Source organism: Coccomyxa subellipsoidea (assembly GCF_000258705.1).
Source record: "Coccomyxa subellipsoidea C-169, whole genome shotgun sequence".
In the NCBI taxonomy this organism is placed as follows: Eukaryota; Viridiplantae; Chlorophyta; class Trebouxiophyceae; family Coccomyxaceae; genus Coccomyxa; species Coccomyxa subellipsoidea.
Genome location: NW_005178034.1, coordinates 1336260 through 1350435, shown reverse-complemented (window position 1 = coordinate 1350435; position 14176 = coordinate 1336260). Strand labels below are relative to the sequence as shown.

Genomic DNA, 14176 nt, shown 5'->3' with positions numbered 1-14176 from the left:
GGCAGCCCGGTCAGCGGACGCATGGATATTGGACCGGCCTGCGGCTCGTGGAGACTGAGCATCAGCTCTACGATGTCTGGCGTGACCTCAACCCCAGCAGTCGTGCCTTCACCCACGTTGCCACCACAGGTCAGTCAGCTGCCCGGCTCGACCGCTGGCTGGTCTCGGAGACGCTGCGGGCGCGGGTCAGCCGGGAGCCGCGAGCGATCGGGCAGGTTCTTGGTTATCCAGGAGACCACCTGGGGGTCAGCCTGAGCCTTACAGCTCCAGCCAGCACACTGTATGGCTCTGCAGCCTGGAGGCTGCCCCTTCATCTTCTGGACGATCAGCCGTTCTGCGATCGCGTTACGGCAGCGATTCCGGAGTATCTTGCCGCACACCCGCTCGGAGAGGGCGTCACGCAGGGCAGCAGGTGGGTGGAGTTGAAGTGGCAGGTCAAAGATATGGCCATGCAGCGTTCCTGGGCTCTCGCAGCGGAGCGCCGGGCCTCTCAGCGGGCTCTGGAGTCTGACAGCCGCGCAGCGCTCGCGGCGTCACCCGGTGGCCCGCACCAGACACCCTTCTGGCATGGCAGAATGCCACCAGCTTCTGCAGCGGCCTCAATGTGGAGGCAGCTAAGGGGGCAGCACTCCAGGCTGGGATCGTATGGCAGTTCTACGGTGAGCAGTCCACCTTCTGGTTCCAGCAGCTGGCCCGGGAGCGGCAGGGCCGCACAGAGTTGATGGCCCTCAGGACAGGTCCAGCCCCTGACAGCCCACGGGTTGTCCTGGATCACCCAGCCGGCAGAGATCGGGGCGGCGCGGTGCTGCGGGAGTACTACAGTGGCGACGAAGCGGCAGGCCTCTTCGCGGCGCAGCCGGTGTCGCTGGCAGCCCAGGATGAGCTGCTGCAGGCAGTGGACAAGCGTTTGTCCCTCAGGCAGCTGCAGCGGCAGAAGGAGAGCGCGGTGATGGCAGCGTGTCGGTCGCAGAGCTGGAGACTGCCCTCCGGAGCCTGCCGCGCGGCAAGGCACCGGGCTTGGATGGCCTGCCATATGAGTTCTACCTGCGCTTCTGGCCTGTGGTAGGGCTGGAGCTGGCAGGGATGCTGCAGGAAGCTTTCGGCGGCGGCCCGGCGCTGCCGCCACCGCTGACGCAGGGGCGTATCACTCTCTTGTACAAGGGGAAGGGGGCAGACAGGGAGTCTCTAGCCAGCTACAGGCCCATCACGTTGCTCAACACCGACTACAAGCTCGCGGCGCGGGCGATCGCCAGCCGGATCGGGCCGCTGCTGAATCAGGTGGTGGATGCCACACAGACAGGCTTCCTGCCTAAGCGCTGGGCGGGGGACAACGTGCTGGCACACCTGGAGGAGATCAGCTACCTGGAGGCCACACACCAGCCAGGCGTGCAGGTCTTCCTGGACTTCGAGAAGGCCTTCGATCGCCTTGACAGGGCCTGGATTGAGCGGTGCATGGCTGCGGTGGGCTTCGGGCCCGGTGTGCAGCGGTGGGTGCACATTCTGCACTCCGGCACGACCGCGCGAGTGGCCTTCAACGGCTGGCACACCGATGCCTTCCCGGTGGCCGCCGGCGTCTTCCAGGGAAGCCCCCTCTCGCCGCTGCTGTTTGTGCTTGCCGCGCAGCCGATGGCCGCGCATGCCAGGATGCTTGCAGGCCAGCTAGCTTTCCAGCCCATCAGACTGCCTTCAGGGGAGCCAGCACCAGTCATGCACCAGCATGCGGACGACACCAGCGTGCACGCGCGGACTCCCCGGGATGCTCAGATCGTGCTGGGGGCCAGCGTGGGCCTCCACTGCGCAGCCACAGGAGCCAGGCTGCAGCGCAGCAAGAGCCAGGCCCTAGGGCTTGGCAGCCTCAGCCATCTCGCCGGGCCCGATCCAGTCACGGGGGTCACCTTCGCGGCTTCGAGCGACGGCGTCAAGCACCTGGGCATTCCCTTGTCCACCCAGCCAGCTGCAGCTGCCACAGCCCTATACACAGCCATCATTGAGAAGGTGGAGGCCCGCATCGCCCGCTGGTCCGGCTTCAGACTCAGCCTGCTGGGCCGAGCGTACGTCGCAAAACAGGTGCTGGCCTCCATGGTCACCTACCATGCCACCTTCATACCGGTGCCACAAGACTTGCTACAGAGGCTCTGCAGAGCCATCCACACTTTCGTCGCGGCGAACCGGCCGGTGACCCCTGGCGCAGCGGCGGCGCTGTTCCCAAGCAAGGACGTCTGCTTCCGCGCGGCCGCACACGGCGGCATCGCGCTGGTGGACATCAAGGCCCAGATCCTGGCTCTCCAGGCCAAGGTGGTGGGCAGGCTGTTGGAGCCGGAACAGCTGGCCTGGAAGGCCTACTTCGACCACTGGCTGTACAGGAGCACAGCCTGGCTGGCAGCGCAGGAACCCGGCACGGTGTCAGCGCGGCGGCAGCACATCTGGCAGCTGGGAAGATTCCTGCTCTTCTCCACCTTTGCAGCGAAGCATGTGGAGGCCCCGCAGCGCGTACGGCAGTACCTGCATGCCTACCAGCAGCTGCGGCCCCATCACCTGCGGAAGCCGGAAGCGATCGGCTACGACGCAGTCATGGGTGAGCCACTGTTCTTCAACAGGCAGCTCACGGATGCAGTCAGGCAGCCCTTTGCCTGGGAGGACTGGGCCAGGCTTGGCCTGGTCAGGATCAGCCACCTGCGCGATGTCGTGCGCGGCCCGGAGCATCCGGTTCGGATGGTGCGAGAGCGCGTGCCCATCCTTCTGGCTGCCTTGCCAGCAGCCTGGAGAGCGCTAATCCAGGTGCAGCCACCGGCCGCTATGTGGTGCGCATCTCCGGACCCGTCGGATCGCCGCGTCTGGTCTCGCACAGCCGAAGGTAGCACCTACCTTCTCAGCCACACAGTAAGCAGCACAGGAGCCCTTGTGCCAGTGGACGGAGGCGTTGCAGCCATGCACGCCTTCCTTCCTCCGGCCGCGCAGCCTGCATTGGTTCAGCACTGGGACATCACCAGGCCCTGGCATCCACGCAGCGGCACACGTCAGCAGCGCCAGCACGCGGAGCAGCTGCACCCAGAGCAGCACCTGCAGGTGGAGCAGCAGCCAGGGGAGCAGTTGGAGTGGGAGCAGCAGCTGCCGGAGCCACCGCCACCACCGCCGCCCACACTATACTTCTTTGGCCTCTGGGGATCCCAGGTACAGGACCCTCAGGCTTGGGGGCTCGGCACGCGGCCGGCACATGAGTTTGTGGTGAGGGAGGCCACCGCGCGGCGACAGGTGCTTCACAGGATCAGCAAGGGGGAGGCCAGCCCGGCGGGCCCGCTGCGACCAGCCATCTGGGCTGATACCACAGATGACCAGCGCAGCGGCCTTCGGGCGCTCGAGGCGCGATGGGAGGCCAGGGCTGCAGCTGCTGGTACCGCGTCGCAGGTCTTAGGCAAGAGGCCTCGAGGGCAGCCTGATCCCTCCTCCTGGGCGATCTGGATGGCTGCGCCGCAACCCCGTCCGGTTCCGCTGCGGGACCGCGGCGGGCCTGCGGGCGCGCCAGCGGGCCCTTCACCAGTGCCACAGGGAGCAGATGTCACTGTTGATCCTGCTGCTGCTGTCACAGCAGACCCATCAGCACCTTGGGCTCATGTGTGGCAAGTGGTGCACGCTTCCCATCTGGACCGGCGGCAGCGCGTGACAGCGTGGAGGCTGCTGCATGGCCAGCTCTTCGTCGGCGGCTTCGCGCGTCACGTCCACCGCGCCGATCCCGCCGGTCACGTTTGCCCGCATCCGAGCTGTGCAGGTCAGCTGGCCACACTCACCCATGTCTTCATCATCTGCCCTCTCGCCGCCGGGGTGTGGGACTGGTTCGCAGCGACATGGGCCGCGGTGACCGGAGACGACGCGCCACCGCGCAGCGCCGACCTTCTTCTCGCCGATGACACCAGGATCTGGGGACCGCCGCGGCAGCTCAGGCAGCTCTGGGATCGCCTGCGGCTCGCTACAATCTGTCAGCTGTGGGCAGCATATCAGCGCGGCCGCCACCAGCCAGATGCGGCGGCGATCACCCCCGGAGCGGTTGCGGCTCGCATCCTGTCTTCCTGCAAGAAGGCCCTGCTTGCCGATTGGCGGCTCGCGACCGTCAACGTCCGGCAGACAGCAGGTGTGCTCAGCGACTGGCTTCGCGGACGCGACCCGATGATCACCAGGGAGCAGTTTGCGGCGCGATGGTGCCACCGCGCGGTCCTCTGCGCGCTGGAGGAGCTGCCGGGCGCGCAACCAGTCATCCACTGGAGTGCCCAGCATCCCGTGCCGCTTCCAGCGTGACGCTTCCGATCCACCATTCACTGTACCCAGCCGGCCACGGCTCTAACTTGGCTATCTGTATGACCATGCTCTCATTTGGCCTTCTGCCATGACACCCGCTCGTGTCGATTCTTGTGTTGAACTCACACCCTCTCTTAGGGGGGCCTTTGCGATAGGTGCTCTGGGCACATGGGCGCTAAGAGCCTTCGTCATACCATAGTCAGGCACGGATGACTAACCTTTCACCAGTCCCGATCCCACCCCGGCAAAGCCCGGCCTGTCGTTCCTTGTCTGAGACCCCTTTTGCCTTAGAGCCCTGGGACCACAGATTGCCTACCAGAAGCTTTGCGCCTCTCCTACCTCTAACCTTTGCCAGCGCGGAATGGGGCTCCGAGTCACGTGCTTCCACTGGTCGAGGGACCTGTCGAGCTCGGCCCAACACGGCCCCGGGGGTGCCTCCTTCACCCCTGGGGCACTGGCCTCGCCACCCAGTGCCGGTGGCCTCGCCCACCACCGGACGTGTTTGCGCGGCTCACCCCTTGGGTATCCCTCGGCCAGACGGATCCATCGTGCGCCCCGCTACCTGTGGAGTACCGTGCCGGAGAGCCAGAGCGTTGGCGCAAGCTTACAGAAGACCACCCTGCCCAGGGCTTTAGGCTATCAATAGTTTTCCAGTGATCCTCCGATGTTTCTGTCTCACCGGCAGCCCCAACAATCCCCTTGGCCTGTCATCCGTGGCCTTCTGCCTTAGTGTCTGTCCTCCTCACCATTCACAGTAGTTCATTGAAGGCTATCTGAAGGGTTTAGGGTTTCCAACCCCAGTATCCACCCTTGAACCTGAGCGGGTGTCTAGGACCTTGGACATGATGCCTCCTGCCTATCCCCGCCTCCAATGTGGTGGGTGTGTGTATCTGGTCGAGTTCTCGCCAGCCTACCTGTTTTTCGCCTCATTTGCGGCTTCATATCTCCCATATGCCACCGTTTTTTTTTTTTTTTTTTTTTTTTAAAAAGGGGAAGCCCCCGCTATTACACAGGTGCCAGTCGCACGCTTCCCAGCACGCATGCAATAGGATATTTGGGGAAACCTGTCAGAGTTGGGGCACGCAGAGCACTCCCGCAGGAGGATAATGCGATACTGAAGAGAAGCGCAAGCATGAAGGCATACCACAGAAAGGCAACAGAAAGGCTCCTAGCGATGGACATGTCCCAAGCACCAGAGGGTAACCTCATCCCCAGAGGCGCACTCCAGCCCGCCGGCAACGCAACACCGCTGAGGTGACGTTGGAGGACCCACGGGGCAAGCCTAGGGCTTGCAGCTGGAGGCAGGGGTCACAGCAAAGCAGGCAATCATCAATCACTGGCAGGCAATTATGGATGTGCGGGCAACCAGTGGTGGAACAGACATGAAAGGCACGTTTATACGGTTGGCCGACAGGGATGGAACAGGATCGCGTTCGGACCCATTACCACTAGGTGCCGCTCGGGGCTGGCAATGTGACCCTAAACTATGCCTCAATCTGCCAGCAAGGTGGGGCACAAGCAAACGGTGGCATATGGGAGATATGAAGCCGCAAATGAGGCGAAAAACAGGTAGGCTGGTGAGAACTCGACCAGATACACACACCCACCACATTGGAGGCGGGGATAGGCAGGAGGCATCATGTCCAAGGTCCTAGACACCCGCTCAGGTTCAAGGGTGGATACTGGGGTTGGAAACCCTAAACCCTTCAGATAGCCTTCAATGAACTACTGTGAATGGTGAGGAGGACAGACACTAAGGCAGAAGGCCACGGATGACAGGCCAAGGGGATTGTTGGGGCTGCTGGTGAGACAGAAACATCGGAGGATCACTGGAAAACTATTGATAGCCTAAAGCCCTGGGCAGGGTGGTCTTCTGTAAGCTTGCGCCAACGCTCTGGCTCTCCGGCACGGTACTCCACAGGTAGCGGGGCGCACGTAGGATATTTGGGGAAACCTGTCAGAGTTGGGGCACGCAGAGCACTCCCGCAGGAGGATAATGCGATACTTTTTTTTTTTTTTTTTTAAAAGGGGAAGCCCCCGCTATTACACAGGTGCCAGTCGCACGCTTCCCAGCACGCATGCAATAGGATATTTGGGGAAACCTGTCAGAGTTGGGGCACGCAGAGCACTCCCGCAGGAGGATAATGCGATACTGAAGAGAAGCGCAAGCATGAAGGCATACCACAGAAAGGCAACAGAAAGGCTCCTAGCGATGGACATGTCCCAAGCACCAGAGGGTTACCTCATCCCCAGAGGCGCACTCCAGCCCGCCGGCAACGCAACACCGCTGAGGTGACGTTGGAGGACCCACGGGGCAAGCCTAGGGCTTGCAGCTGGAGGCAGGGGTCACAGCAAAGCAGGCAATCATCAATCACTGGCAGGCAATTATGGATGTGCGGGCAACCAGTGGTGGAACAGACATGAAAGGCACGTTTATACGGTTGGCCGACAGGGATGGAACAGGATCGCGTTCGGACCCATTACCACTAGGTGCCGCTCGGGGCTGGCAATGTGACCCTAAACTATGCCTCAATCTGCCAGCAAGGTGGGGCACAAGCAAACGGTGGCATATGGGAGATATGAAGCCGCAAATGAGGCGAAAAACAGGTAGGCTGGCGAGAACTCGACCAGATACACACACCCACCACATTGGAGGCGGGGATAGGCAGGAGGCATCATGTCCAAGGTCCTAGACACCCGCTCAGGTTCAAGGGTGGATACTGGGGTTGGAAACCCTAAACCCTTCAGATAGCCTTCAATGAACTACTGTGAATGGTGAGGAGGACAGACACTAAGGCAGAAGGCCACGGATGACAGGCCAAGGGGATTGTTGGGGCTGCCGGTGAGACAGAAACATCGGAGGATCACTGGAAAACTATTGATAGCCTAAAGCCCTGGGCAGGGTGGTCTTCTGTAAGCTTGCGCCAACGCTCTGGCTCTCCGGCACGGTACTCCACAGGTAGCGGGGCGCACGATGGATCCGTCTGGCCGAGGGATACCCAAGGGGTGAGCCGCGCAAACACGTCCGGTGGTGGGCGAGGCCACCGGCACTGGGTGGCGAGGCCAGTGCCCCAGGGGTGAAGGAGGCACCCCCGGGGCCGTGTTGGGCCGAGCTCGACAGGTCCCTCGACCAGTGGAAGCACGTGACTCGGAGCCCCATTCCGCGCTGGCAAAGGTTAGAGGTAGGAGAGGCGCAAAGCTTCTGGTAGGCAATCTGTGGTCCCAGGGCTCTAAGGCAAAAGGGGTCTCAGACAAGGAACGACAGGCCGGGCTTTGCCGGGGTGGGATCGGGACTGGTGAAAGGTTAGTCATCCGTGCCTGACTATGGTATGACGAAGGCTCTTAGCGCCCATGTGCCCAGAGCACCTATCGCAAAGGCCCCCCTAAGAGAGGGTGTGAGTTCAACACAAGAATCGACACGAGCGGGTGTCATGGCAGAAGGCCAAATGAGAGCATGGTCATACAGATAGCCAAGTTAGAGCCGTGGCCGGCTGGGTACAGTGAATGGTGGATCGGAAGCGTCACGCTGGAAGCGGCACGGGATGCTGGGCACTCCAGTGGATGACTGGTTGCGCGCCCGGCAGCTCCTCCAGCGCGCAGAGGACCGCGCGGTGGCACCATCGCGCCGCAAACTGCTCCCTGGTGATCATCGGGTCGCGTCCGCGAAGCCAGTCGCTGAGCACACCTGCTGTCTGCCGGACGTTGACGGTCGCGAGCCGCCAATCGGCAAGCAGGGCCTTCTTGCAGGAAGACAGGATGCGAGCCGCAACCGCTCCGGGGGTGATCGCCGCCGCATCTGGCTGGTGGCGGCCGCGCTGATATGCTGCCCACAGCTGACAGATTGTAGCGAGCCGCAGGCGATCCCAGAGCTGCCTGAGCTGCCGCGGCGGTCCCCAGATCCTGGTGTCATCGGCGAGAAGAAGGTCGGCGCTGCGCGGTGGCGCGTCGTCTCCGGTCACCGCGGCCCATGTCGCTGCGAACCAGTCCCACACCCCGGCGGCGAGAGGGCAGATGATGAAGACATGGGTGAGTGTGGCCAGCTGACCTGCACAGCTCGGATGCGGGCAAACGTGACCGGCGGGATCGGCGCGGTGGACGTGACGCGCGAAGCCGCCGACGAAGAGCTGGCCATGCAGCAGCCTCCACGCTGTCACGCGCTGCCGCCGGTCCAGATGGGAAGCGTGCACCACTTGCCACACATGAGCCCAAGGTGCTGATGGGTCTGCTGTGACAGCAGCAGCAGGATCAACAGTGACATCTGCTCCCTGTGGCACTGGTGAAGGGCCCGCTGGCGCGCCCGCAGGCCCGCCGCGGTCCCGCAGCGGAACCGGACGGGGTTGCGGCGCAGCCATCCAGATCGCCCAGGAGGAGGGATCAGGCTGCCCTCGAGGCCTCTTGCCTAAGACCTGCGACGCGGTACCAGCAGCTGCAGCCCTGGCCTCCCATCGCGCCTCGAGCGCCCGAAGGCCGCTGCGCTGGTCATCTGTGGTATCAGCCCAGATGGCTGGTCGCAGCGGGCCCGCCGGGCTGGCCTCCCCCTTGCTGATCCTGTGAAGCACCTGTCGCCGCGCGGTGGCCTCCCTCACCACAAACTCATGTGCCGGCCGCGTGCCGAGCCCCCAAGCCTGAGGGTCCTGTACCTGGGATCCCCAGAGGCCAAAGAAGTATAGTGTGGGCGGCGGTGGTGGCGGTGGCTCCGGCAGCTGCTGCTCCCACTCCAACTGCTCCCCTGGCTGCTGCTCCACCTGCAGGTGCTGCTCTGGGTGCAGCTGCTCCGCGTGCTGGCGCTGCTGACGTGTGCCGCTGCGTGGATGCCAGGGCCTGGTGATGTCCCAGTGCTGAACCAATGCAGGCTGCGCGGCCGGAGGAAGGAAGGCGTGCATGGCTGCAACGCCTCCGTCCACTGGCACAAGGGCTCCTGTGCTGCTTACTGTGTGGCTGAGAAGGTAGGTGCTACCTTCGGCTGTGCGAGACCAGACGCGGCGATCCGACGGGTCCGGAGATGCGCACCACATAGCGGCCGGTGGCTGCACCTGGATTAGCGCTCTCCAGGCTGCTGGCAAGGCAGCCAGAAGGATGGGCACGCGCTCTCGCACCATCCGAACCGGATGCTCCGGGCCGCGCACGACATCGCGCAGGTGGCTGATCCTGACCAGGCCAAGCCTGGCCCAGTCCTCCCAGGCAAAGGGCTGCCTGACTGCATCCGTGAGCTGCCTGTTGAAGAACAGTGGCTCACCCATGACTGCGTCGTAGCCGATCGCTTCCGGCTTCCGCAGGTGATGGGGCCGCAGCTGCTGGTAGGCATGCAGGTACTGCCGTACGCGCTGCGGGGCCTCCACATGCTTCGCTGCAAAGGTGGAGAAGAGCAGGAATCTTCCCAGCTGCCAGATGTGCTGCCGCCGCGCTGACACCGTGCCGGGTTCCTGCGCTGCCAGCCAGGCTGTGCTCCTGTACAGCCAGTGGTCGAAGTAGGCCTTCCAGGCCAGCTGTTCCGGCTCCAACAGCCTGCCCACCACCTTGGCCTGGAGAGCCAGGATCTGGGCCTTGATGTCCACCAGCGCGATGCCGCCGTGTGCGGCCGCGCGGAAGCAGACGTCCTTGCTTGGGAACAGCGCCGCCGCTGCGCCAGGGGTCACCGGCCGGTTCGCCGCGACGAAAGTGTGGATGGCTCTGCAGAGCCTCTGTAGCAAGTCTTGTGGCACCGGTATGAAGGTGGCATGGTAGGTGACCATGGAGGCCAGCACCTGTTTTGCGACGTACGCTCGGCCCAGCAGGCTGAGTCTGAAGCCGGACCAGCGGGCGATGCGGGCCTCCACCTTCTCAATGATGGCTGTGTATAGGGCTGTGGCAGCTGCAGCTGGCTGGGTGGACAAGGGAATGCCCAGGTGCTTGACGCCGTCGCTCGAAGCCGCGAAGGTGACCCCCGTGACTGGATCGGGCCCGGCGAGATGGCTGAGGCTGCCAAGCCCTAGGGCCTGGCTCTTGCTGCGCTGCAGCCTGGCTCCTGTGGCTGCGCAGTGGAGGCCCACGCTGGCCCCCAGCACGATCTGAGCATCCCGGGGAGTCCGCGCGTGCACGCTGGTGTCGTCCGCATGCTGGTGCATGACTGGTGCTGGCTCCCCTGAAGGCAGTCTGATGGGCTGGAAAGCTAGCTGGCCTGCAAGCATCCTGGCATGCGCGGCCATCGGCTGCGCGGCAAGCACAAACAGCAGCGGCGAGAGGGGGCTTCCCTGGAAGACGCCGGCGGCCACCGGGAAGGCATCGGTGTGCCAGCCGTTGAAGGCCACTCGCGCGGTCGTGCCGGAGTGCAGAATGTGCACCCACCGCTGCACACCGGGCCCGAAGCCCACCGCAGCCATGCACCGCTCAATCCAGGCCCTGTCAAGGCGATCGAAGGCCTTCTCGAAGTCCAGGAAGACCTGCACGCCTGGCTGGTGTGTGGCCTCCAGGTAGCTGATCTCCTCCAGGTGTGCCAGCACGTTGTCCCCCGCCCAGCGCTTAGGCAGGAAGCCTGTCTGTGTGGCATCCACCACCTGATTCAGCAGCGGCCCGATCCGGCTGGCGATCGCCCGCGCCGCGAGCTTGTAGTCGGTGTTGAGCAACGTGATGGGCCTGTAGCTGGCTAGAGACTCCCTGTCTGCCCCCTTCCCCTTGTACAAGAGAGTGATACGCCCCTGCGTCAGCGGTGGCGGCAGCGCCGGGCCGCCGCCGAAAGCTTCCTGCAGCATCCCTGCCAGCTCCAGCCCTACCACAGGCCAGAAGCGCAGGTAGAACTCATATGGCAGGCCATCCAAGCCCGGTGCCTTGCCGCGCGGCAGGCTCCGGAGGGCAGTCTCCAGCTCTGCGACCGACACGCTGCCATCACCGCGCTCTCCTTCTGCCGCTGCAGCTGCCTGAGGAGACAAACGCTTGTCCACTGCCTGCAGCAGCTCATCCTGGGCTGCCAGCGACACCGGCTGCGCCGCGAAGAGGCCTGCCGCTTCGTCGCCACTGTAGTACTCCCGCAGCACCGCGCCGCCCCGATCTCTGCCGGCTGGGTGATCCAGGACAACCCGTGGGCTGTCAGGGGCTGGACCTGTCCTGAGGGCCATCAACTCTGTGCGGCCCTGCCGCTCCCGGGCCAGGTGGTGGAACCAGAAGGTGGACTGCTCACCGTAGAACTGCCATACGATCCCAGCCTGGAATGCTGCCCCCTTAGCTGCCTCCACATTGAGGCCCTGCAGAAGCTGGTGGGCATTCTGCCATGCCAGAAGGGTGTCTGGTGCGGGCCGCCGGGTGAACGCCGCGAGCGCTGCGCGGCTGTCAGACTCCAGAGCCCGCTGAGAGGCCCGGCGCTCCGCTGCGAGAGCCCAGGAACGCTGCATGGCCATATCTTTGACCTGCCACTTCAACTCCACCCACCTGCTGCCCTGCGTGACGCCCTCTCCGAGCGGGTGTGCGGCAAGATACTCCGGAATCGCTGCCGTAACGCGATCGCAGAACGGCTGATCGTCCAGAAGATGAAGGGGCAGCCTCCAGGCTGCAGAGCCATACAGTGTGCTGGCTGGAGCTGTAAGGCTCAGGCTGACTCCCAGGTGGTCTCCTGGATAACCAAGAACCTGCCCGATCGCTCGCGGCTCCCGGCTGACCCGCGCCCGCAGCGTCTCCGAGACCAGCCAGCGGTCGAGCCGGGCAGCTGACTGACCTGTGGTGGCAACGTGGGTGAAGGCACGACTGCTGGGGTTGAGGTCACGCCAGACATCGTAGAGCTGATGCTCAGTCTCCACGAGCCGCAGGCCGGTCCAATATCCATGCGTCCTCTGACCGGGCTGCCCGGCGGCCATGTCCTGCTGGCCTGCAATGCAGTTGAAGTCCCCTCCCACCAGAAGGCAACGTGCTGCTGGCAGGCTGGGCAGCAGCTCCTGTGTGTAATATTGCTGTCGCTCCGCTGCGGCCGCAGGCGCGTACACGGAAGCTACCGTGTAGGGCTGGCCACAATAAGTGAAGTCCACTAGTAGGGTGCGTCCGGTGGTGCTGCAGTGACGCACCGTGATGGCTGCTGTGGAGGCTGTGGGTCTTAGTAAGACCGCTACGCCGCGTGACTGGGAGGTGAAGTGGCACCAAAACGCGGGCCCGCTCCAATTGCAGCGAAGCCCGGCAGGCCCCTCCTGCGCCCATGCTGTCCCCTCCTCTGTAGAGCTGTGGTGGGTCTCCTGAAGGAGGATGATGTCCCACCTGTCGCGCTCCAGAAGGTTGAAGAGGCAGCGCCTCTTGTCTCTGTCCCTGAGGCCGTTGACGTTGAGGCTGAGAAGGCGCAGGGAGGGCGATCGGGAGCGAGTCATGGCTGCGAGGGCCGCCGTGCCGGCGGGCCCCCACTGCGAATGCTCCTGGAAATCCTGTGCTCTACCCGCTGCCGCTCCTGCTTTTGCCCCTGCTGCTGTAGCCACCACTCTGTAGGCTGATGCCGCGTACGTGCTGAGCGCCACGGAGCCGGCAGCCCCGCTAGTGCGACCTGCGCCGCACGCTGCGCTGCGCGCGCTGCGGCTGCTCGCGACTCAAAGCCCGGCGGGACAGTGGGTCTCCCCTGCTGACGTGCAATGGGTGCTGCTGGGACCTCTGCCGGCTGCGCTAGGTCCTCCGGTGTCAGAGCCGGCAAGCCGTACGAGTCGTCCGGCAAGCTGTCTGCTCCATGGATGCGACGCAGAGCATCGCAGAGGAGCTGGTGCCGCAGCTCCCTATCTGCTGGTGCATCCCCTCCCGACACGAGCGCGAGTGGTGCATCGCTGTGCAGCCGGCGAATCGCTGCCGCGCTGTCTGCGGGGGAGAAGTGTGTATGCCCTGCCAGCCACTCCAGGCACTCCTCGATACGCTCATCCGGGACGCCGCTGAGGTCCAGGTGCGGAGGGCGACGGTGAGCCGTCTGGGGTGGATCCTCGGTGTGAGGCAGATCCCAATCCATGGGGGTGGCTGCACCTTTATCGCGCACGCGCGATATCCTGCGTCGCAACTCTCGCTGCGGCACCGAGTATGCCTGTGTCTCCCACTCCATCGGTACCGGCGGCGGTGGCGGCGGCGGCGTGTCTTCCTCCATGTCTGTCAGTGCCTGTCTAGCAGCAGGGAAGACCTGTGCACTTCGCGGAGGGGTGCAGTCCATCGGAGTAAGCGGCTGCGTGTCTCCAGCGGGGCGAAAACGCGGGCCTAATCGCGCTACACTGATGGAGCCAGACGCACCCAGGCCAGAGCGGTCGCCACCGGGCGCGCGGCTGGCTTGTACGCGGGCCTCCAGCTGCTGCAACTGGGCACTGGGTGCTGGCTGTGTCCGCTGCGCCGCGGCTGCGGTGCGCGTGTCCTGCGCAGCGCGCTGCCGCTGACGGATCGGTCGAGGCCCTGAGCGGCGCGACGGCTCCGGAGCTAAGCGCTGCGACTGGAAGGAGGATGGCTGGCTGGGCTGCCGCAGCTGCCCCGGCCGCGTGATATTGATCCGGGTGTCACCGTCGATGAAGAACCGCTTTGGTAAGCGGCCCAAGTGCCGGTCCTCATCCGGCGTCTGGATGTATGCAAGGCACGCATTCCCGTTGCCGACGCCATGGGTGCCCACTGCCAACGGTCCTGGCAGGTCGCCGAGGAATTCGCCGCGAACAACGTATGTGTCCCTGGGGCAGCCAGCACAGTCCAGAAGGGTCTGAGTGAGACCCTTTCTGCAGTACTCGTACGGCAGCCCGTGGATGATGATGCAGGTGTGCTGGCAGTGGAACCGCCCAGCAGTGAGTTGCACCGGCACCGCTACGTCTCCGCTGCCCGGCACTGCACGCAGCCGGACAAGCTGGTCCTCCGCTGCCGCATGCCGCGCCGCAGCTGCTGCCGGGACCGTGTCAAACCAGAGCTCCACGCAGCTGTCAGCTGCGCC

General features: G+C 64.3%; 1 protein-coding gene across 1 annotated transcript; it reads right to left on the bottom strand.

Moving 5' to 3' along the window:
• Window positions 1-4602: 4602 nt before the first annotated feature.
• Window positions 4603-7450, bottom strand: COCSUDRAFT_63942 (hypothetical protein; the record flags this gene model as incomplete). The annotated part of the gene is made up of 2 exons (XM_005647299.1): window positions 4603-4818; window positions 7220-7450. 2 exons carry the CDS (start codon window positions 7448-7450, stop codon window positions 4603-4605), a joined length of 447 nt encoding a protein of 148 aa, XP_005647356.1.
• Between the last annotated feature and the right edge of the window lie 6726 nt (window positions 7451-14176).